Source organism: Giardia intestinalis, chromosome 2, assembly GCF_000002435.2.
Source record: "Giardia intestinalis strain WB C6 chromosome 2, whole genome shotgun sequence".
NCBI classification, from domain to species: domain Eukaryota; phylum Fornicata; order Diplomonadida; family Hexamitidae; genus Giardia; species Giardia duodenalis.
In genome coordinates this window covers 470,528-494,173 of record NC_051857.1, presented here as the reverse complement: position 1 = coordinate 494,173, position 23,646 = coordinate 470,528, and the positions used below count along the sequence as shown (strand labels likewise).

The following is a 23,646-nucleotide window of genomic DNA, read 5'->3' as shown; positions in this document are numbered from 1 at the left end:
TGTCACGATCTACATCACATACGCAAGGAGCGACGAGTCACCGTCCACGTAGCTGAGGTAGTCCATGTCAATTAAATTATCCAGCGAAGACTTGGCTGTTTCGTTGGACGTCCCGCTGACCTCTTCGACACAGCGATCGATAATTTCCCGCCTGCTAAGTGGCCCGCATGTCTTGACCAATCGAACAATGAACGCGTTGGCAAGAGCGATGACAGTGTTGATGTCCTTACCCATGGCCTGAGGAGCCGACTGTGGCACAATGACTGTTGGCGCCGCATCTGTGATCGCGTCAGATTGTCCGTCAGCAGCAGACACCTCCTGCTTGCTCGGCAAGCACCTTACAGAATCTAACGAGTGATACCATGTGTAGCAATCGAGGTGCTTGTAATGTGGCCCTTCATTGGCGTAGGAGAAGCAGAAGTAGTCACAGCGCTCTCTGTTAAAAAAGGATGCAATGGGGTCCTGCCTGGTAAGGTCTTTAAGCTGCTCCTTCGCACTTTTCGTCTTAGCCAGACTGGAGTGAACTGTCAAGTACCCCTTGGAGTCCATCGCCAGAAGACCGTCGCGAATCATCTGTGGGTAGACAGAGGAGAACACTTCTCCAAGGACGGTAGCCAAGTCTGCGGGGAAAACACGTGTTCTCTGAAGAACAAAATCAAGAGTGTCAGCCACTTCGCGCGTGCATATGATTATGCTGCCAGACAAGGACAGAACATGAAGAGGGGGCACGTCGCTTGCTTCAAGGGTGCTCTTCAGCAAGGGAGAAATAACCCTGACGTGGCCGGACACAAACGCCATAAGCATCTTTTGGATATCAGTTGTCAGCATAGGCGTTTTCCTGGCGGCGCTAACGTGTATAAATGTTTCATCCAGAAAAGACTGAAAGGCAGCGTTGATCAATATGTAGTTGGTGTCGCTCATTGTCATGTTTTTCGCAGCATGCGCAACACTCGATGCGCTGGTAATATTATTGAGATATTTGTGGCAAATGTCTGAGATATCATCTGAAGGTATAGACGATCGAAACTCTAGATATGATTCTTGCTCCAGAATAAGAAGGGCATGAGACGTAGAAAAGCAGAGGAACCTATTCAGAGACAGATTGATCATTCGCGAAACTATAGCTGCCAAGCTTCCATCATTCTTCCGAAGAAAGCCCATACAGCTGCTCAGAATAGGCCACGAAAACCTACCCATCATCTCAGCAATATCAAGGAGGTTATGGAACAGAGGTTGCTTCCGCGGTGGAGCTTTGTGAATAAGCATCTTCTCCCATGCAATCTTGGTGCTACTTCGAAAGGTAATCCCATTAGAGGTGCCTATGGGGGCTGCAGCGACCGTTGTCACGGGCCCCTGGGGCTCGGAGTTTTTAGAAGCGAGTAAGGAGTTACATGAGTGACCACAGTATGCAAGTAGCGCGCAAAGAAGAAGCTGCGGAAGCCGCAAACTGCTACTCGGACAAAAGATCTGCCGCAAAAGCGCCTCCAGCGGTTGGCCAGGAACAGAGGGACAAGACAGTAGAGACAGGTATTCCCGTATCTGCTCATGAGGCTCTGGGTTGCAAAAAAGCTCATCTAGCTCCTTCAGCTTTAGCTCTAACAGGCAGATAAACCGAATTATGCTATCCACAAGGACGAGAATGGCTTCGGCAGAGACAAATGCAACAGAGCTATTTGAGTTGCAGCAAAGGGTGTCGACGTACGCGGCAGTGTAGACGTGGGCTTTTAGACTGGGGTTTTCAAGTTCATACACCTTCCCACTCGATAAGTTGCTCTGCATTTTACGTAAAGTCACCAGAAGAGAGTTTGAGAGGAGATACCTGAGTGTTTCTTGAATGTCCTCAGAAACAGAGTTGAGATAAATGAGATTGACAGCCAAAACCTGTGCTACGGGAAAGGTTGGAGGATTGCCCTTTAGGTAAGACTGGTCTACTACAAATGGATTGGCTAGAAATTTATCTATACACAAAGAATATGTGCCAGGGTTTCTGTATGCATATTTAAGAGAAAGATCGAGGGATCGCGTAATAAAGTTATCTATTAGCGACAGGGGACTGTCCTCAGCAGCCCCGCAGCGCTCTTCTGCCTCATACGCTAGAACGTAAAGGTGATAGATTAGCCCCTTGCCACCATTGAAGTAGTTAAATATTACAGTGTAGGATAGGATAGGCGATGTCAGCAACGGCTCCAGATCGTTCAAAACAGCAGAAAGGAGGCTTGTGCGGAGGTGCGAGAGATTGGACTGTACCTCTAAAATGTTTAGGCACTCCTGCGATGGCATAAACAGTCCGCTATTTCTCTGCATACAGCGCATGGCCGTAGTGACTTTTGTTGGCAATTCCACATAAGTCACTTGAAGCAGGTATGCTAATACCTCTGTGAACTCGTTGAGGGAAGATATTACAGAGAGGATTGCAACACAAATATCACTATTCATCACGGGAGCATGATGCCGTATCAACAAAGAGTCATTTGCATCATCCGCGTTATCAGTTGAACCAATAGGGACACTGATTTCTGTATTCGTCACATTAGCAGATCCATCTGAAGGCACACCTGGCTGTGCCTTGCATGTGTCGTCCTCCTGGAGGTCATCTCCGCCTTCACTATCTGTCTCTTCTTCTGAATCGTAAGAACAATCAGACGTGGACAGACTAAGGTTGTGCAATAATCCCCTGCTCAGTGCCGGTTTAATCCTAGCCTGGATGCTATGCAATAGTTCCAAGGATGCCTTTTGGCTGCCCTGTTTGTTGGTGAGAAGTCCGTTCAACTTGCCTCGCAAAATCGCCACTACTGATGGTATAAGCTTATCCACCAATTCGTCAATATACTGAGAGTGAACAGCACCAACAAAGCTGATCATAGCCCGCAGAGAAAGAATGTGAGGCTGCTCACTCCCTAGCAGATATGTAGATATCCCATTGATGATCAGGGAGATGATCTTCTTTGCACGCTCTTCATTAATGAGGTCAGTAGTAAGTGCATCGATAAAGGTATCCCTCACCGTGTTAAGGGGGAGCCCGTATCCGGCGAAAAGCGTGCTTGTGTTAGCCAGTTTAGTGCGCAGATCGTTCCACACTGCCAGCAGGACTGCAAACGATTGACTGATGAGTAAAGGGTCGCTATCAGAGATCATGCAGGCTCCCTTGATGACTCCTTCTATTTCATCGACGTAGACTCGGAGGCTCATTTTCAAAAGCTCCACCACACCGGGAAAGTTTCCCGACTGTGTGGCGTCTTTCAGGAAAGAGGGCGATGGAGCCTGTGGCTGAATGACGGAGAGATGACATTCAGAGTTTGCCACAGACGTCAGATCGTAATCAGAGACGCCCTCAAATCCAAAGTGATTAGATACCTCTGTATAAATTTCTATGCTAAAGTTGCTAAAAATACCTGCCAACGCATCACGGAACGATGTGTACTGGGTCTTGGTTGAAAACTCTGGAACGGGGGAGTTTGTGTCTTCTAAGCAGCTTAGCACATCTGCGTGTGTAAACTCATAACTGACATCCAGCAAAGGCGCCGATGCAGTGGGATTTGATTGTGCATGCTCCATTCTTTTTTTACGAATTGAAAGCGTTGAGCCAAGTAAAGAGTACAGCCGCGATGGAGCACACTAGATCCGCCTTATTGCCCCGCGGATGATAATCCACGCAAGGATGATTAGCAAAACCAACACTATGCAATTGTGGTAACGTCGGGACAAGGCATATGTCTTCTGCACGTACCCATTCGCCCTATCCATAAACCCCGCCGAATTATCAATCGTTTCATGAAGACCAAAGATGCGCTCCCCATCGTGTTGAACTGTTGCAGCAATGTGCTTGTAAATTTGTTGAACCTCATGAAGTGTTTGAGTGACGCTTTGAGCGCTTGCCTGCTGTGAATGGTCGATTAAGGTGAGGCTGGGATAAAGAGTTTGTTCCATCATTAGCCCCTCAGGGTGTGCTCGTGACACATTGATCGAGGAGGGAGAACCGCTAACGTTAGTCAGGGTCATACGAGCCGCTGGGGGCAGTGCTGATGTGGACCGCTCAGCAGTTCGCATCATGTATTTGGCTACTGCTGTCTGAAGACGCTGATTAAGTAGACTCAATACCCCTGAGTAGTAGTGCTGGGGAGCATCTTTGAGTCGCGATAGATTAATTTGTGAAATCTCCTTCTTTGCCTCTGCAATGAGCTGCTCGGTTACAGCACTGTTAAACTGTTTCCCTGCACGGGTGCCACCGCATCGGGCCTCAAGTTTAATGACCAAATTTGATGCCTTCTTTGCCTGCTCGTGGGTGTCCAAAACTGCACCCCTGCGCAGGGAATTGTCCATACGGGAAGAAAAAACAATACCGTCAGGCACAGGATGAACGGACGGAAGCGAAGCTTGCTCCTCATGTCTTAGGAGGTCACCAAACAGGCACGTGAACTCCATACGAATCCAAAGATAATTTTATACCTGGTTCATAGGGCCGAGATAGCTCAATCTTTGTGTTTCTATTAACCTTGCTATTAATGTGTTGGCCTAATGAAGGAAATATAATAAAGGGTTTTTGCTATGTCTGCTTCGCAAGGTTCACGCTGGAAGCACAAGGCAGCTATTCTTCTTTACTCTTCGTTTGGGGCAGTGCTTGGTGTCGCGCTATGCATAGGTTTTATCCCCTACAAGGACTTTGAGATAGCGAAGGAAAAGGCTGTGCCAGATCAGACGCGCCATGGCAAGCAGTGGTCTGCCTCTGCCCCCTTAGGTTCTCTCCAGGATATCATTGAGGACATTGAGGATAGGTACGATGTCAATTTGCCAGCGATTCTCGGAATAGCTTCGATGCTGGGCGTGTTCCTTCTATTTCTTTTTGCCCTTATACTTATAAGCATCATCAAGTGCGCCTTGGCCTGCAAGTGCGCTGCGAATAACAAGCATCTGCGTTCTCAGCGTTTCGAGGTGGCGTACAGGATCCTTTTGGGCCTGGGCCTCCCCGTTTATATCCCTGCATATCTGATGCATGTATGGACAGTGAGCTTCCTCCTTTCTCCAGGATCCCTTAGGAATGTGTTGTGGGGCGTGGGGTGCTATATGGGAATTCACGCTCTTGTGCTCGGGCTGACTGCCGCCTTTGTCATGATAATAGGGCCCCCAATCCTTTACTCTGGAAGGCCGAGCCTAATAGCGATCCTTTACATACTCAGCGCAGCCATTGCTGGGTCAGTCCTGTTCGCGCTCATTATCATCGACGGGATCCGCATCAACGTTCCTTATTCCGACCTTCTGTCAATCTGCTATGTCCATGTGCCAACTATTTTAGTCGCGCATACCTTACTATACGTATTTACTGTGACAAACCAAGAGGGATGCAGGCTAACGTGCCAGAGTAGGCGTCCCAACCTCAAGAAGTCGGAGGAAAAAGACGCCAATGCGGAAGAGGTCAACGAGCTCCTTGAAGGCTCCCAAAGTAATGAGAATGTATTTTAAATGGCCGAACTGTTTCAGGCTCTTCACGTTTCTTGTTGCGCAAACCCTAGGAGGCAAGATATAAGTGTAGCATTTAAAAATATAAGTCACGTGCTGACACATCAAAAAATAGCCACGTGCTAAAGTTTGCAATGCCAACGGATACACCGAGAAGCCTTGCCGACAGTTCATATCTACATGAAATGTCGCAAATTGGGGAGGAAACAACAGACCGTCACACGAGACACGTGAGCTATTCCGTGAAACCTGAGGAGGATCTTCCGTGGCTTCCACCGCCTGTTTGGAAGACTGTGCTGTGGTTCCTCTTTGACACCGTGATGATTCTTATTTCCCCCTTTATCCTGCTGCCGTTTTGCTACCTCATGTCGGGACTGGACAGTCATCGTTTTGCAGACATCGGTACCCTGATGACCGGGTGGATGGCTGTAGCGTACGTTTTACTTCACCACTACATGGACAATGCGAAGTTCAAGAACGCGCTCATTAGGCTCAAGTGGGGCACGCCGGCCCTCATAGCAGTGTTTACTCCTGTTATCATGCTCATGGCTGTCGTGGGGACGTACCTGGAGTTCTATCTCATTTACTTTTTCACCGGACAGTATAAGGTGTCCCATGGTCTTGTGTCGTGGCATGAAGTGGCCTACTTTCTAACCATTACCATGGACGGATCTGTGTTTTCTGGAAACCTGTTTGGTGTTACGACTGATCCTGCACATAAAGCAACGCTCCGATACTTGCTCTCGTGGATCATCTGGATTGTGTTTGCGACCGACACTCAGGGAGGTCACGGACTGGTGATAAGCAACGGGAGCTACTACAATCAGTGGGGCGCAATTCTCCAGGCTTTCATCAACTCCTTCTTCTTGACATATACGCTCATAGCTCCGGTCCTAAAGCGGTACCTTGGCCCTAATATCACACCCGGGAATCGGGCCGGGGTCCTCTCTCCTTACTATGTTTTCTTCTCGCTTTTCCAGTACGCTATATGCTACGCCATCACGGAGATCATACTACATATAGAAGGCAAGGTAATCGCGCCGGATTTCGATGACGGCGACGGTACCGGTCACGCAGTGCGAACCCACGGAACCTGGATGGTGCTTACTTATGTGTTGTTGGCAATTTGTCAGCTGTGGCACCGCCTTCTTCCCCACTATAATCCAAAGGGCTCTGCAGGCTATGTCTTCTGCCGCTTTGTCATCTGGATTCTCCTGATCTTCGTCTTTGCCATTGGCTATCTGGCCTACTTTGAGTTTGTTGTTTGGTGGGCGCTAGTCACGAAGCTTAAGTTCTTAGACGACGCCTCCTACAACACGCACACTCTTAAGCCATCTTTCACCTTTAGTTTCTCTGCCTTGGGGATGACTCTTCTCTGGCAGGCGATGACTCACTATTCTCGTAAGTCTAACGAAGTCAAAATCGTCTTTAGATAATTTTCCGGCACACCAGCCTCCTTTATCTGTAACTGTAAATGCGCACGGAAGCTGTTGATGGTTGTCTTTTGGAAATTTATTCTGGAAATCTATCTTTTAATCTTTTAACGCGCCAAAGCAGCAGAGTCAAGAGCCGATGATCAGCGCCCCTCAAACTAGAGAAGTGGCTGGCTCCAGTGCTAGAACCATCTTCTTAAAAGATAGAAGAGACTTGGAGTATCAATCGCAGCGCAGGCTTCTCTCGGGCCTGGACCTCTCAATTAAAGTTAGTGATGCAGTCGACAAGGCTAACAAGGTTAACAATTACTCGCACAAGAGCAACAGGAGCGCTGGCAACGACGCTTGTCCGAAACCAAGCGACGAAGAAATCTTATTTCCACCTATTCCACTGTATTTTGGCCAAGAATCTGCCAGTCAGTGCCTGGAGGCGTTGTCGCAAATTAGAGACATACTGTACACCATAGTGAGTGATCTCTCCCGGTCTACTACCGCACCCACTAGATTGCGATGCTTTTCTAGGCCACGGATAGAAAAACTCATAGAATCCTTGTTTGGAATAATAAGCTCTGTCTCTCAATCTAAGCAGACCCAATCCTGCGAGGTTTATAGGCAACAGACGGAGGCAGATCTCAATCTGCTCTACCTAGCAATCATCAACATATATTATCTCATGGAGCTCGAGCTCTATTTCGTTCGAGCGCCAGATGTGGATCTCTTCCTTCTAGTCCTCAATCAGGTGGTCCAGGTGGAGGACAAGTACAAGGCACTCAATGTACTAGTGTACGAAACCATCATTCAATTGATTGCCAACAGCATCTCGACTAAAGATATCTCTCACAAGCTTGTCCAGCAAATTTTGAATGGATTTTGCCCAATTATTTTTGAAATGTGCAAAAATATTCCCACCGGATCGATACCAGCGACATTTATTTATAGAACAAATTCCTTTTGGTTTCTATCTAATGCAGCATTGGTCTACACCAAGAAGGACACAGAGCTAGACAATCCAACCTACCAGACCTGTTTGCAACTTCTTCCCCTGGTGGTCGAGATACTGTTATATCTATTTAACATTTCCACCCCCCTCTGGTTTGACGAAGTTCAGATTCGTGGGTTAGTAGAGGGTACACACGAATCGTGGATCGATCACAAGAATGCGCTGAAGGGCCTGGAGCCCAATCTCGAGCTCTTCTATTTAAACAAGCAACTCATCTACCTGGCCTGGGCCATGACTTTTTTTTGCGACGCAGAGAATGTCAGGGCGCGGGAGTATATCTGTCGAAATGTGTACGCCCACACCCACATCATGGACGTTCTTCTCAATGCAATCTACGACCTTCCGATAACGTATGCTGCCGGTGTAGTGCATATTCTTATCAAGAGCCTCGGGAGCATCCTGAATGCACTCTCCAACGAGGATTTGGATGTCATTTTGTCTAGGAACTTATTGCATGCGTTCCTCAACGTTGTTACCACCCTCCTGGACGGAGACATGGAGGCGTCTAATTCATCTGCAATGCATGTGGTAGCAGGGATTTTCTGGATTTGCAGCAATCTAGCCACAACGCATGCACACGTCTTCATTTGTTCAGATCTGGTTTCCTACTTTATTCTTGGGCTCCAGTCATCCATCCTGCTGTTCTGCAGAAACTCCTTTCTGGCCATTCACAACATTCTCTACCATCTAAGTCTACAAGACCAGTCCGAATTTCTTGACCGTCATGAAGACAACCTTTGGAATGCTTGCGCATCTGTTGTCAAGCGATCTATGAACATGAAATGGAGTCATCGCAATTATATTTTGCCCCATTGTATATTTATTTTTGCCACCATTTTGGCCTACGACCCCAGCATCTATGTCGAGAAATTTGAGCTTGTTACGGAGGACTTGGCCGAGCTACAGTGCCGCGATCTCCTGGACGACGCCACAAGCAACGAAGTCTCACGCCTTCTCCTTGCCTACAAGTGAACAAACCCACCCAGGGCGACATACCTAGAAATCTATCCTCGATCTGTTTCACAGATTTCGCAGATTTACTTTAAATCAAGTTAGTTTGCCCAAACTAACTATCTTTCCGACCGGGAACGACTAAACAGGCTAGTGAAGTGTTTCGACCGCCCGCTCAATCTTTCCGGTGCCCCATTTGCCGCTGTTCAGGAACTGAGTGAAATGCTGACTGATTCCCTGGTGATTGAAGCCGACAGGATACGAAGTCATGCCCTCACAATAATCTTTGGTATAAGTGGATTTCCATCTACTGCTAGAGCACAGATTACCATCTGCAATGCACTTTCTATCAAGATCTATCGAGCTTTGGCTCTGAGGATTCGGGCAACCGTTCCTGCAGCCCCCTACGGTCATCGGTTTTGTGCCGGGCGGACATGTCATCGTGCCGCACTTCACTCCGAAGCGCAGGGAAGGCAAGGAGCCGCTTGTTCCGTCCATCGGCTGGTACGCAGCCTCATATGTCGTTGTGTTATCTCCAATCATCCTCTGCTTGTGGGTGAGTGTACTGAGTGTGGGGCAGCGCAGGCTGTCGTAGAATCTCTGATATGCATCGTCTCTGGGGTAAGGCCTGAAGTCATCTGTGTAAGTGGAAAGAGGCGTCCGATAGAAGCACGTTGTAGGCTTACATGTTGCGCGAAGATCGTCGACTCCCTGCGTCCCGCACGGGGTGCCGCAGACAGAATTCGGCCTAACGAAGACCGATCCATTCTTGCGAATCACGTCCATCGTTCCCGTGAGATGATCCTTGCTGAGCGTCGGGGGTATGCGCATGCTCATTTTTTATTGTCAAGAAACTATTTGCGCCACTTGAATTGCAGAGTCCGCGACCGCTTTTTCATTTTTGAAATTTTTAACTGAAAACACAACTTTTAACCTTTCAGTTCAACATTGCAAAAAAACGAGCACCGAACAATAAATGCAGTCGGAGAAGGACGACCTGGCCGGGGATGCCCGAGACCCTGGCGTCGTGAAATCCTCCGAGGACCTAAAGGTCGCCTTGCATGCAATCTTACCCCGGAATGAGTACTTCCTGGATTATATGGCTGTGACAGCTAAGGGAATAGATGCCTTGGCGCAGCGTCTGTCCGAGACTGATAGGCAGGAGGCCGACTCGGAGGACGATCTATATGAGGCTCGCGAGGCAGCTATTCACGACCAAGCGTTTGCAGCTGTCGGTCAAGCACGAGCTGCGTTCCGTAAGCTCGACGTTCCATTTTTCCCTCCTCCGGGTTTTGTGTCAGAAATGTATCGACCAGAAGAGATTATGAAGCGCGTAGAGGGCCAACGGAAAGCCATTGAAGACGCCAAACTGGAGAAGGAAAGGGCCAGGAACCTGCGTCTCCAGCGGAAGCTGAGCAAACAACTTAAGCACGAGAAGAACCGATCGAAGATTCAATCTGAAAAGGCACAGAAGGAAGTAATTAGAAGGTGGAAGGAGGAGCGCATTCAGCTTAAGAAGCAAGGTATCGCAGAGGATAATCTGCCAAGCCTAGAGGATGTGGAGAAGAAATATGTCAGCGAACGACGGCGAAGGCGGATTGGAAAGAACATAAAGTATAGCGGGCGCAAAGACTTCAACAGGAAGTACTCCGAGCGTAAGAAGAACGATCCTATAACCCTTGATAAGGATACTTTTGTCTATAGGCAATTCAGTCATCTTCGCAAGGATGACAGCGGCGCAGGGAGAATAAATAAGTATAAGGCCTCGGCAACGTCGAAAGAAAAGGTTACTGGGGGAGGGAAGTTCAAACGCTAAAGTCTCTTACGCACGTACACATTTATGAAGATTATAGTTGCCAAATACTTTGGATTTCATGCTTTGTTGCACTAGACTATAGTAGGTGTAAACATGATAGTTGGACTTGTAATCTGGCTCACCAATCCAACTACTAGGTCCGTGGTGTCTTGCAGTGACTACCATGCTTGCTGGACTCTTCAGATTACCGCGTTGTCGCAATAGCCGCCCAAATCGAAAATGCCTCAATTCAGCGATACATCCCAATGTCAGCGGTGGCTGTTTTCTTCACCTGAAGTGCTGCAGGCGGCAAGGAGAGCTGCATACACATCAGGCCCTGTCCTGACCAATTCTCTGCGCTACCGGCAGAGTGAGTACCCTCTGAAGAACGCTCCGTTAAGCTTTGCGAACTATATGATCTCCAGTCAAATCATTAATCCCTATCAGACCATTGCTCTCGCCCTTTGCGATCTGAATAACGAGAAAGCAAAGAATTTGGGCCGGTTTGTGGTGGCTTGTGACTTTAACGAAGTTATAGCTCTATCTGTATTCGCTCGACAGTTTATCACGCAAGGCGTTAGAAAGTACCCAGAGATACAGACGGCCTATAACCGCATGACTCAGCGGTTCTCGGCCTTCAACTCGGACATTCTGCACAAGTCTTTTCTCTATTACCAGGTGAAGACAGCGGAGGTTCTAGCCCGGCGAATGACGTGTTTTCTTGTCGTCTCCCTGATCCACCCACTGTCTCCGCTTTTGATAAGCATTCTTCTCAGCTTCAAGATAGGTTCTTGTGACTGCTTTCAGCGCCGGGAGACGTATGTCCCAAGGCTCTATGACTCACGGTACATCACAGACAGTCCGTACTTAGAGGAAGCCTGCGGCATCCGTGCAGATGACCCGGTGAAGGACATCAAGCTCAGGGATCTCAACAAAAAGACTGGAGAACTGTTCAGCGAAATTTATCGCACCATGAAAAAGCATGAACTATATCTGCTCCAAAAGCTAGATTTTTCAGTCTATTGTGTTCTTGCGGATGATTACATAGACGATGAATTCATTTCTTCCACCCTTCAAAGTGCTAGGATTAAGCTGGGACACGATCCTGAGACAGTGATTACGTATAATCTGATTGAAACGGAGCTGGAGTTTGTGCTAACAGCTACTAGATTAACAGACAGTTATCTCCTCTGTGAACCAGAAGTTATCGCGGTGTTTTGTGTGGTGGAAGGTGTCCTTCTCTATGCGCAGAGGCACTCCATCTCCTTAAACACTACACGAGAGGATGCTTATGCTGCCATAGCGTCTGCTTTGGCCCTAAGAGACCCCCAAGTAGGTATTAAGCTAGCATTGATAAGGGACACCCTCTTCTACTTCATATGTGAATCTGTACCAGATGTTCCCGAGGAGATACGTAATGATGCTAAGAGAGCTGCTGATCTAATTATGCCCATGAAATCTGTGGAATACCAGATCAAAGACTACCTCGAATTTCTGCGAAAATACTTCTCTTTTAAGGTTGTTATGCTCAAGATAGACTAAGCCATCATGTAGTAGCGTTAGATTACGATCATATCAAGCAGACAAGGGCGGCTGGCAAGCATTCCCAGAAATCTAGAATCTCTTTAAAAAATGGAGATATGCGTTCAGTTGCATTCCATCTCACAGCTGCCAGATCTGAGGATTGGCGGAACTCCAAAGTATCTTCTTGCTACTCACTACGGTGGTAAAGATTCCCTGCTCTTGCCCTCGATCTTGGCTCCCTCAACACTTAAGCCCATACCAAAGAGGGATGTAGATGCTCACGACAATGAATGCCCCTGTCTTTCCTTTTCCAATGATTCGAGCGTTCGCATGTCGTTTTCTCCGGAGGAAATCTTGGATGGAATGGGGCTCCATGCAAAGATAGACTCCATCAAGTCTCCTATGAACATCCATCCTGCCACAATTGACACTATTTGTACTAGGCTGATTAACATGCATCTCGGACTTGACCTGCTGGTGCTTGTTCCAGCATCAAGTGTCTCGTTATTAGCCCCCAAAAAGGCCGCCCCTAGCAGCAAAGGCCAACCAGCAGAAGAGGTAGATCTTCTATGCATTCCGATTTCCCATGCGCGCATTGATACGTCAGAGCACATTATCAAAGCATTGTCAACTGCGGGTGGGCTTTCTTTCCTTCACTCGACCACATTTGTCCTGAAAAATAGCCTTTTGGGATTGTTTGGAGATGTGCTCATTGGAGACTCTGATACAGCTGGAGACTTCATGATAGATGCATGTATTTCGGTAACTGTAACCATGTCTGATTTTATTCTGAGAAAGATGTTAAGTAACACAGCATCCACGGGTGTTGTGGACACCAAATCCAGAGATGTCACCATAGGTACCTTCCAGTTCCACGCTATTAACTTTCACGGTCTTTACAATATTCCCGGTGCAAATTGGACCATGGAATTTACCATACCAGTTGAAACTGATGATGACGGAACAGTGCGGTCGGCGATCTATTGCACTTGTGGAGGAGGTAGAGTTAAGCAAGCTCCTCTAGCCTCCTTGGCTCAACCAGCAGCCCAGGCCACAAAGAAAGACCAATCAGACCTCACGTCAGAACAAGCACTTGAGAAATTTGAAAGGCTTGCTGCTGGTGTTACGGCCTACATGCCTGTTAGTACTGATTTATCGCTGTCAAAATCGAACTTTTCTGGAGCCTTTTCCACTGGCCGTACAGACATAGCAAGCAGACACACAGCGTCCTCACACGGTGTACTCAGGGATCGGGGAAAGGGCCTTGCTTATCGCCTCACTATGGACCTGCAAGAGTACCTTTTAGTTCGCGATGTCGCTGGCTCAACTGACACGGCTGCACAGTTGACCTTCCCAGATCACACGGCTATGAGGCAGCACGAAAGCTTGGTAGAGTATGCGCTCTATGTGGAGGAAATTCTGAACAATTACTCAGCATCCATCTCAAGAAGAATAGAGGAATATGTGGCTTCTCATTCAAGCACCATAAGTATAGACGATACTAGAGCCCCTCGGCCTCAAAGTAAGGGTGCAAGCTCCAGTAGAGATGCAGCAGGTAGTAGTACTCGTTCTCAGGGAGCATCCGTCCGGTTTGTGGCAGAGATCTTCGAACCCTTCTTGTTAGGAGCTCGAAATCTTCTAATGAGTAGAACTGTCTTGATCTGCATGAACAACAGGACACGTTCTCTACTAAAGCAGAGCCATTCTGGAAAAAAATCCAACGAATTTATGCTCCAAATCCTCTTGCGTCCTTCTTACTCCTTGCAGGCAAAGTATCTCCTTGCCAGTAAGGCAATTTTATCTGAAAAGAAGCCGCCAACTGCTCCCCTAGTCCCAATAGCAAATACACACTCTATCTTTGCAGGTAATGCTCAAGGGATGACGGCTTTCTGTGCCCAGACAAATCTATCCTACGGCTTCAATAGGTCAATTATTTATTACACACAAGCCCCAGACCAGCCGTACAATAGGTTCCCCTGTCCCCGCCCACAACTTCAGCAGACAAGACAGGCCTTTGCTGAACCGCTTGCAGCGTACTGTTATACCCGGATCAACGCTAGCTCCATACTCAGCCCTGTCTGCCAGTATGCATCCTGCGATAGTGTCTACCCATTACTGCCATATGATGAGGCAATCTTTTCCGCCTTCTTCCCACCGGTTGTGTCTAGCTGGACTGGTGTTGCCGGCCAGGCTGGCATAGAAGAGGATGAGTTTGAAACTCTATATAATAACGGTGTTTGTAGCGAAGACGGATCCGATGCTGCTTCTGTGGGTCGATCCAGGCCCACTTCTGCAGGTATGGAAGCCCCCATACAACTACGTGGAAAGGCTAACAGGCAGAACCAGGGATCAACCGTTATGGGTGCTACATCTGCAAATACCAGTATGAAGGCAGCAGGCGCTTCGGACAAGAATGCTAAGCAGCCGGTACAGAACCCACTATTAGCCGAATTTATCGGGAAAGCTGCTCGGTATAGCAATGGAAATCCAAATTATATATTTGGGAACATTCTGTGCGGGGTCTATAGTTTATTGGAGACGCTTTCGAGTGCGCCTCTCTCTCCTGTACCAGTTCAGAGCCCCTCACTCGAATCTTTGTATATTGTTAATTTGATAAACAAGTACTGCAACGATATGCTCAACATGACTGTTGTCTTGGACACTTTGGCCGATTTACAGAAAATAATTACGATGCCGATGGTGTTTAACGACTCTCTTCAATCGACTCTTAGTTTTCCTTTAATTGGAGCTTCCATTGGGTTCCAATACCCTCTTTTAGCGAATGTTCAGATTACTCAATCAGCACGGGTCCTGACCTCGGGTGCTGTTTCTGAAAGCGGTGGTTCTATCTGGCCTGCTTCTCTCAGGCTTGTTAGGCACAGGCATGCTAGGCATGAGACCGACCCATCAACTCGTCTAAACAGCAGTGATGCTGGGCTAGAAGGTAGCGATGATGCACACCAGAGCCGGACGAATCTGAGCAAGCGGGACAGGCAGCACATTCTTTCGTACATGGATACATATTCTATGGCGAAGGAGCGGCAGAAAACGATGGTTAATATCAGAAGGCTTGTGGACAGCTGGAGAGATGACATTACGGCTCGCTACAAACAGGTCTGCAAGCCTTTGAAGACAGAGGCCACGCAGCAAGGCCGGACCACGATATCCTATTCTGACATCCCGGAGGAAAATGCAAAGATGAAGGCCATCATTCAGGCCGGACGTCAGTTGGCTTTACGCGGTCTCCAGGGCCAGATCCTGACGCAGAATGCCCTGGTGACTCCTGCTATTCTACCGCAAATCTCAGCTCTTCTGACAGAGGAAAAGTCGGAGGTGGCAAATGACTACTCCATTAAGAACTTTAAACTGTTAATTCAAAACGAGGGCTTCGTAGAAATCCTCAGCAGACGAATTCTTCTGCAGCTGGAGTCTCTTGCGCACAAAGGTTTCAATAATATCGACGACATGATGGAGTATCTCCTAATTAATATTGTTGACGGCGAGCCTCTGGATGCAGATAGGGATCTGGAGAAGCCTAGGGTCAAAGGGTACAAAATTCAGCGTCGAATCGACAAGGATGATGACGACGGGTTATCGGCACTTATCAGCAGCGGACCACGTCTTCAAAATACTGACCGTAAGATCAGTCTTTCATTAACCCAGCCGCAAAGAAAGTCTGAAACCAACTGTCAAGATTCTAGCGTCTTGACCAACGACAGGGTCCGCGTCGTAGGAGATAGTATTAGTGTGCTTTTCCCAGACGTTGATGAAGAGGAAAGAGGGCGCCTCAGTACTGCGATAACGAATCAGAGCAACATCAGCCAAGATACGTCATACTTAGACGGGATGAATAGTTTGATGATTCCGCAGCATGTATCCCTTAAAGACATCAATAATTATTTGTTTAAGGCTAAATTCTTATCAATCTTAGGAATGGATGACTGCTTGGAACTAAGCTTCAAGCTTGCATCTGCAACGCTTGCAAGGCAGGGTCAGCTTCTTTCCAATGACAGAAAAATTGATATATTTGATACTACCAACATAGCTCGCATTTCCAAGCTTGTGAGCCGCTCCAATTTTCAGATCATGGTGAGTACAATGCTCATTGCTGGCACGCGATTGTCGTCACCACATGTTGTGAGGACGTCTACAGACTTTGAGCGCTTAGCCACCTACATGCGTGGCCCAGTGGGAGTGATCTGTGCGTGTCTGGACAGCGAGCAGAGTATGCAGCTTCTCGGTACAGACTCGTGTCTTTTGGCCCTTGCTATCACCAAAACACTCTTTAAAAGCGCCATAGGAACATCAGATACGTCGCAGAAGAGACAGGGGAAGCGGGGCAAGATTGTCGTACCTCTCGGTTACGATTACTCAGAGCAACTCCTTGTCAGCGCCCTTCTTGCCTACGATAATTTCATGAAGTACCTAATCAGTAAGGTTGCAGGCTACAACGTGGAGGAGGTCCACGTCTGGACCAAGAATGACACCCAGTCCACCGTTGCTACCAAGTTACGTGAGAGGAAGTACAACAAGGAGGATGTGGATTCTATGATGGAGATCTTGAAGATCACACCCATCCGCAACTACTACTCTAAGCAGTTTAATGACCTGCTGGAGGGAGAGGCAAATACACATGTTGTCAAGCTGCCCAAAGATGCTACAAAGATAACTGCATTTCCCAGCAATGAGAGTATCGCTGGAAGCATTGCTGGAAGCGTGGCTATTAGTTTATATGACCGCCAACCCAAACGGATTGGAGATGACGTATCAGAGGTTGGATCAACACTGCGTCGAAACGCAGCTGGCATGAGTGCTACTACAAGCGTCATGTCCGGGTTATCTGGTCTTGCGAGTGAAAAGAAGGCCAAGGCTATATCTCCGGAACTGCAGGCCGAGCTTGACGCCATGCCGTTCTACAATGTGCCCGGAGATGGAGTGTATGCATACCCTCCATTTTGGGCGATGGGTGCCTATATCTTTGTTCTATGGAGCATGAAGCTGATGGATGCCCGACACATCGCCCGTGCATTGCAGACGAGCTTTCGTAGGTATATTGAACTCAAACAAGAACAATACAAGGATGACGTTTATTTCCAGGAACATGGGAAGCGCAGAAAAACCATGAAAGATTTTGCTGATGACAGCATTGGAAGCGACGTCGATAGCGGGAAGTCCTGCGATACCACCATCTCTGTGGACGCAGACCTTGTTGCCGGTGTGAGTCCGTCAGGTAACAACCTATCTTGCAACACTACCTCTATGAACATCCATGGGACAAACGATGTCCACCCCTCACCGTCGCTCTCACGTCTTTCCTTTGAAGACCTGAAGAATTACAAGTCACTAAAGATGCAAAAGAGCAACTATGCCAAGCAGGTCTCCATAAATCATTACTCTGCCATCCAGGAATATCTTAAGAGCGACACCCTTGATGGTGGGATGTTTGCTCCTCTTCCTTATCGCTTCAAGTCTAATGCTGAGTTTATGGAGTATGTCCTAGACTCCACATTACCTGAAAACGATAAATTTGCTAATCCTAACGACCCCGCCTCCAAAAATATTATGCGCCTGTGTGCTTTTCTGTCCCTTGCAGAATGGCTCAGTCTCAGAGGAGAAACGGTTATTTCCACGTATGCGACTTCTTTGGCAGATCACATCTTGAAGATAATGATAACTTCTGGGACTGCCGCATCAGACTCGCCCTTCTTCTTGCATCAACAGCTTCGTGGGATAATTATCTCCATGAGGAACATGTTATATGAGCGGAGATATGCACCTGCATTAGAGTTTGCGGACTCTGTGCTTCGAGGAAGCCTAGGTCCCGCTCTCATCCCGAAAGTTAAGGCGTGTCCGGCCTTTTTGTATCTACGCGCCCGCATAATTACCAATATGAACATTTCGCTTCTTATGAAAGCTTATGATCCGACAACTATCCAAGCATCTGGTCAACTTGAGCAATCCAGTCAATATGGCCTCAGTACCATGTTATCGAATGACTCCACTCGCGCCCTTTTGAATGAAACCTCCAGAATGGCTATTCAGGCGTATCAGCTAGCGAGTAGGTCAAAGCAGGGAGGACGAGACGATTTCTTCCGTGGCAGCACAAGCACCTATGATTCGTACTTGCCTGTAGAATTTCTGTACACCATTGCGCTCATTCTCTTTTCGTCCATAAATATAGTTGGCGTTATACGCTCTATTTTTGCCTCAACCTCTGTAAAGTCAAAGGAGGCGTCTTCAGAAGAAGTCAAGCAAAAGGTAGACCTTATGTTTACTGAAGTACCCAAATATCAGGACACTCGTTCTAATGCCGTCGATGAAGATGATAGAAACATGGACACCTTAAATGACTTCACATCATTGTTACCTCTTCCAAAGCCGACTTATTCAAGACAGCCCTACGATATTACATCTGATGCCACGTCTACCCAAATGATGTACATGAGAGAGCAGTACAATGCAAATAAACTAATTAAAGTGCAGCAGCTCAAGGACAGTAAGGAGCCCGTTAAGATGTCTGTTGACTTGCTGAAGGAGCTGAAGGCACGAGCGAAGGAAATAGTCGTGGATGCGGGGGGAGACACTGAATTGCTGACTAGTGATAGCAGGAATAACAGTCCTGGCCATGGAGTGGTGGCTTCGTCGGCCAACATTGCAAGTATGATGCAACAGAAGATACAGGACACAACGGCTGTGGATTTCGATAACACTATAGCGGCATTGGCTAGTGCTACAATTACTAACCGTACGCTAACGCCAGAGAGGACGCAGAAAGACGTTTCTCGTGCTCTTATTCTTGCTTCCTCTGCACTGAAGAACTTGATACTAAAATATCCTCATCTAGGTCAAGCCTGGGCATCCTTTTCTTTGACACAACTGGCCATGGGAAATGTTGTGGAAAGCCGTCTATCATCGAGTATCGCAACGTTATTAGCACCCGAGGCCATTGAATCGTGGATTTCGTGGGTCTGTTGTGAACTGCAAGAGATTCACGGCATCAAAAGCTCTAATGGAACAGTCAATCAATCACGTATAGCAGAGGTTCGCAATTATATGCGGCAGATTGAAGCCATGGGGGTACTCTATACAATGTTGAGAGTTGTGTGGGTTGATATTTGCCAGTTTGCTTCTGAGGTACTTAAGTAAACCAGATTAAGGCAGTGATCTAGTTAGACATGTGCTGCTATTATAAACGTGGAGACCAATGCCAAATGATGTATTCATAGCTACTTATAACTGATAGTGGATGTGTCCACCGATTGCCTCAGTAGGTTATTAGCCGCTAGTCGTGCATGTCGGCACATCAGACGACCCCGCCTCTCCCGGGGAAGGCCGGCGCCACCCAGCAGGTCGGCGGCCCAATGTTCGGCAGATTTTTGCTCGCGATCGTCATCCTTCAGCTGGCACGGGCTGCGTGTCAGGCAGACGGATCAGGCAGCGATGGGAGCTGTAAAACGTGTGGCGTCACCATCGGCCAAGAACAATACTGCTCCGAGTGCAACGGAGCAAACTACGCCCCCGTGAACGGCCAGTGTGCAGACGTCAACGCTGAGGGGCAAAGCAAAACGCTCTGCCCGGCAAAGGGCCAGGGGAAGTGCACGCAGTGCGGAGGCGCCTCCTTCATGTACAAGGACGGCTGTTATTCAAAGGACACTGCACCAGGACAGAGCATGTGCACGCAAGCCTCTGAGGGAAAGTGCACCGAGGCGGCCCCGGGGTACTTCCTCAACCCGCTGAGGGCGAATACCAAGGACTCTGTGGTATCGTGCTCGGACACGACCGGGTTCACCGACAGCGGCAAAACGTACAGGGGGGTGCAGCACTGCGAGAGATGCGACGGGGCGGCGCTGACAGACGCTGCCGGCGGAGACGCCAAGTGCACCAGGTGCGGCCAGGATAAGTACCTTGCAACGACTGGTACTTGTGGGGAGGGCTGCACGCCTGACACTGAGTTTTCGAAGGAGGACTCTGACAATGGCAAGAGATGCTTTGCATGCGGAGATGTAACCACTGGGGTGGCGAGTTGCGAAAAGTGCACGCCGCCAAGTCCCGATCAAGCCAAGCCTGCTTGCACGAAGTGCGGTGGCAATAACTATCTCAAAACGGCCGCTGATGGCACAACGACATGTGTAGAGCAAAGCGCATGCTCACCCGACTCTTTTCCGGTAGAAAATTCCCAGAGCGGAAACAGGTGTGTTTTATGCGGTGACGCTGCGAATGGGGGCGTCGATAAGTGCGCGGCGTGTACTCCGACAGACCAAGGAAGGATAGCGCCCACTATTACGTGCATCGCTTGCACGAATGGATACAAGCCTAGTGCCGACAAAACTACGTGCGAGGCGGTAAGCAACTGCAAGACCCCCGGATGCAAGGCGTGCAGCAACGAAGGAAAGGAGAACGAGGTCTGCACAGACTGTGATAGTAGCACATATCTCACGCCGACAAGCCAGTGCATAGACAGCTGCGCTAAGATTGGAAACTACTATGGAGCTACCGAAGGAGCAAAGAAAATCTGTAAAGAGTGCACTGCGGCTAACTGCAAGACTTGCGATGGGCAAGGGCAGTGCCAAGCATGCAGCGACGGATTCTATAAAAACGGCGACGCATGCTCTCCGTGCCACGAAAGCTGCAAGACATGCAGCGCAGGCACTGCCAGCGACTGCACCGAGTGTCCCACTGGAAAAGCACTTAGGTACGGGGACGACGGTACTAAGGGCACGTGCGGAGAAGGCTGCACAACGGGCCAAGGCAGCGGCGCCTGCAAAACGTGTGGGCTCACTATCGATGGTGCTAGCTACTGCTCTGAGTGCGCCACAACGACAGAGTATCCTCAAAATGGCGTCTGTGCACCAAAGGCTAGCCGCGCCACACCTACGTGCAACGACTCGCCTATTCAGAATGGTGTTTGTGGAACGTGTGCCGATAACTACTTTAAGATGAACGGAGGGTGCTATGAAACAGTCAAGTATCCCGGTAAGACGGTTTGCATTAGTGCACCAAATGGTGGTACGTGTCAAAAAGCTGCAGATGGTTACAAGTTGGATTCAGGTACCCTTACAGTTTGTTCTGAAGGGTGTAAGGAATGTACCAGCAGTACCGACTGTACTACGTGTCTGGACGGATATGTAAAGAGTGCAAGTGCATGCACAAAGTGTGATTCCAGCTGCGAAACATGTAATGGAGCAGCTACAACATGTAAGGCGTGTGCTACAGGATACTACAAGACCGCATCAGGAGAAGGTGCGTGCACATCCTGCGAAAGTGATAGCAATGGGGTCACTGGTATTAAGGGTTGCCTAAACTGCGCTCCTCCATCGTCTAGTACTGGCTCCGTCCTCTGCTACCTCATACAGAACACCAACAAGAGCGGTCTCAGCGCGGGCGCTATCGCGGGGATCTCCGTGGCTGTCATCGTCGTTGTGGCTGGTCTCGTAGGGTTCCTCTGCTGGTGGTTCATCTGCAGGGGGAAGGCGTAGATGTACTTAGATAGTAAACGCGTTACTGTGCGTAGCTTGCGTAGATATGTTGATAGGTCCACCTGCAGTGCGTCCAGAAGTCTCACGAGTAAATTCTCGTTCAAGTCCTGGCCGTCCGGAGACAACTGTTGATCATGGATAACATGATGAGAGAGTCCTCTCCAGTGATATATCCAGGGCTCGGTACATTTCTCTACCGTTTCATGGGCGTGTGCTCAGACTGTGTACGTGCGTCGCTCAGCCCAGGATTTAGCTTACTTACCCATCTGCGTCGTCTATCAGTGGCGCCTCTCCTTGGTCTACCACCCTGATGGTGGAGGGTCCCAGCAGTCGATGACCCTGGACCGACGCCTCGACAGACCGAAGCATCACCCCCAAGTGTGCGGTGTGAGGATGGACCAGCCCACACGTCGCTGAGCCAGACGCACTGCATAGAATGATGCGCCGACATGATCTCGTGCTGGGTGACGGACCGCCTGCAAGAGCACCTCTGCGATCCATGAGCAGAGGACCATACTTCTCCCCCAATACCAGCGCATAGGAGCTGTCCCCCGGCATCCACGAACGCGTACTATGACTCAAAGATAGAGGCGTACGGGGAGCGCACCCTCTGATCATGCTCGGGACCGACGGCACAATCCACGAGGAGACAAGGAGGCACCCGAGGAACGGGGTAGGCACCCGGGGTCGTGGCGTGCAATCTCCGTCGTAGAGCATCAGCACCACAAAGCTACTCCGGAGTACATGGCCAGAGTCAATTGCTCTGAGGCCAGACTGCTGTGACCGACGGCAGGTCCGGGACAACGGGTGCTCACTAGATGCCAGACGATGGTTGACCCCGACGGGCCAGAGAGGAGGGACGTCCCGGAGCGCATAGTGGGGCACCCAACGGCTCCCGGGCGAGGAGGCACAAGGCTCTTCTCCAGAGTGGACGGCATCCGAGCTTCGGATCCTGGACGGATTTACTCGGACAGGAGCTGGCAAGCCGACCTCGATGAAGAAGAGCAAATTGAGCTTTATTAAAATGATACGTAACCCTTGCTATATTGAAGACGGCACGTTTATAGATCCATACGACTACACACCTTATCTAGCTAATATAAGCCTTCCTGTTACGATATTCAACAGCATTCTCCTAGCTTTAATCGTTATCTCATATATTCCTCAGCTGGTGAAGATGTACCGAACAAGATCCGTTTACAGTATTTCGTTCATCTTTTTACACGTTGCTTCATACTCTCTCTTATTTTCCACTAGTGTATTCTATATCACCACCCTTCCTCAAATTTTCGCCTGTCCTCAAAACCCAGGCTTATGCTATTCAAACATGATCCCCTTTCTGCAGAGCTCTGCCTTCCTATTGGGGTTCATATGGTGGTATGCACTCACTATCCGTTTATTATATGTGTCAAAGGTCAAGACCAATCATGCAACCTCATCTGAAGCCGAGCCTACCAGTGATCAAGGAGATGTTCAAAGAGCTAAGTGTCATGTACTTGCTTTCTTCCTATTTTTAGGTGTTATGCTATCCATCATCGCAGCAGCTACTGTAATTGTGATCTTCTATGGTATGTGTACCCCATGGGTCCGTGGATTTACTTTGGCACTGTCCATCACATCCCTTTTCTTTAACCTGGCACAGTTCAGTCCCCAAATTTACCACACATGTAAAGTCAAATCACCAGGAAGCATGTCTGTCTTACTTTCAAGTATCCAGTTCATTGTCGTCTTATGTATGTTCGTTTTTGCTATCATATCTAAGGCTAATTGGATGACCTACTTAACAATGACTTCTTCGACTGTACAGCTATTTGTCTTGACGGTTGCATTAATTATATACACGTTTAGGGACAGGAGAAAGAAGAGTAAGAACGATAACAGCGAAGATAAGGAGCTCATGGTTCAGAACCCGGATATTGGAGACCGTACAGACGAATGCGACTCAGATAGCAACGAAGTAGGAAAGCAGAGTGGGGTGTCAATGAGCAGTAAAGTAATTTGAGAGTATAACCT

General features: G+C 48.5%; 11 protein-coding genes across 11 annotated transcripts; 8 read left to right on the top strand and 3 right to left on the bottom strand.

The window, feature by feature from the left end:
* Nucleotides 1–9: 9 nt before the first annotated feature.
* On the bottom strand, nt 10–3,555 carry GL50803_0010802 (uncharacterized protein; the record flags this gene model as incomplete). Its single annotated transcript, XM_001708119.1, has 1 exon — nt 10–3,555. One exon carries the CDS (start codon nt 3,553–3,555, stop codon nt 10–12), a length of 3,546 nt encoding a protein of 1,181 aa, XP_001708171.1.
* Nucleotides 3,556–3,615: 60 nt separating this feature from the next.
* Nucleotides 3,616–4,422, bottom strand: GL50803_0010803 (Qa-SNARE 5; the record flags this gene model as incomplete). Its single annotated transcript, XM_038045631.1, has 1 exon — nt 3,616–4,422. One exon carries the CDS (start codon nt 4,420–4,422, stop codon nt 3,616–3,618), a length of 807 nt encoding a protein of 268 aa, XP_037901701.1.
* A 123-nt stretch (nt 4,423–4,545) lies between these two features.
* On the top strand, nt 4,546–5,457 carry GL50803_0010804 (uncharacterized protein; the record flags this gene model as incomplete). The annotated part of the gene is made up of 1 exon (XM_001708121.1): nt 4,546–5,457. The coding sequence occupies one exon, from the start codon at nt 4,546–4,548 to the stop codon at nt 5,455–5,457; it is 912 nt and encodes a 303-aa protein (XP_001708173.1).
* A 131-nt stretch (nt 5,458–5,588) lies between these two features.
* GL50803_0015289 (uncharacterized protein) lies at nt 5,589–6,890 on the top strand (the record flags this gene model as incomplete). Its single annotated transcript, XM_001708124.1, has 1 exon — nt 5,589–6,890. One exon carries the CDS (start codon nt 5,589–5,591, stop codon nt 6,888–6,890), a length of 1,302 nt encoding a protein of 433 aa, XP_001708176.1.
* Nucleotides 6,891–7,026: 136 nt separating this feature from the next.
* Nucleotides 7,027–8,859, top strand: GL50803_0010807 (uncharacterized protein; the record flags this gene model as incomplete). The annotated part of the gene is made up of 1 exon (XM_001708125.1): nt 7,027–8,859. One exon carries the CDS (start codon nt 7,027–7,029, stop codon nt 8,857–8,859), a length of 1,833 nt encoding a protein of 610 aa, XP_001708177.1.
* Nucleotides 8,860–8,988: 129 nt separating this feature from the next.
* On the bottom strand, nt 8,989–9,675 carry GL50803_0010808 (uncharacterized protein; the record flags this gene model as incomplete). The annotated part of the gene is made up of 1 exon (XM_001708127.1): nt 8,989–9,675. The coding sequence occupies one exon, from the start codon at nt 9,673–9,675 to the stop codon at nt 8,989–8,991; it is 687 nt and encodes a 228-aa protein (XP_001708179.1).
* A 139-nt stretch (nt 9,676–9,814) lies between these two features.
* GL50803_0010810 (Eukaryotic rRNA processing protein EBP2) lies at nt 9,815–10,654 on the top strand (the record flags this gene model as incomplete). Its single annotated transcript, XM_001708128.1, has 1 exon — nt 9,815–10,654. One exon carries the CDS (start codon nt 9,815–9,817, stop codon nt 10,652–10,654), a length of 840 nt encoding a protein of 279 aa, XP_001708180.1.
* A 219-nt stretch (nt 10,655–10,873) lies between these two features.
* Nucleotides 10,874–12,175, top strand: GL50803_0015290 (uncharacterized protein; the record flags this gene model as incomplete). Its single annotated transcript, XM_001708129.1, has 1 exon — nt 10,874–12,175. The coding sequence occupies one exon, from the start codon at nt 10,874–10,876 to the stop codon at nt 12,173–12,175; it is 1,302 nt and encodes a 433-aa protein (XP_001708181.1).
* A 90-nt stretch (nt 12,176–12,265) lies between these two features.
* GL50803_0010813 (uncharacterized protein) lies at nt 12,266–19,303 on the top strand (the record flags this gene model as incomplete). Its single annotated transcript, XM_001708130.1, has 1 exon — nt 12,266–19,303. One exon carries the CDS (start codon nt 12,266–12,268, stop codon nt 19,301–19,303), a length of 7,038 nt encoding a protein of 2,345 aa, XP_001708182.1.
* A 215-nt stretch (nt 19,304–19,518) lies between these two features.
* GL50803_00113439 (VSP with INR) lies at nt 19,519–21,633 on the top strand (the record flags this gene model as incomplete). Its single annotated transcript, XM_001708131.2, has 1 exon — nt 19,519–21,633. One exon carries the CDS (start codon nt 19,519–19,521, stop codon nt 21,631–21,633), a length of 2,115 nt encoding a protein of 704 aa, XP_001708183.2.
* A 1,024-nt stretch (nt 21,634–22,657) lies between these two features.
* On the top strand, nt 22,658–23,635 carry GL50803_0015292 (PQ loop repeat-containing protein; the record flags this gene model as incomplete). The annotated part of the gene is made up of 1 exon (XM_001708132.2): nt 22,658–23,635. The coding sequence occupies one exon, from the start codon at nt 22,658–22,660 to the stop codon at nt 23,633–23,635; it is 978 nt and encodes a 325-aa protein (XP_001708184.2).
* Nucleotides 23,636–23,646: the final 11 nt, after the last annotated feature.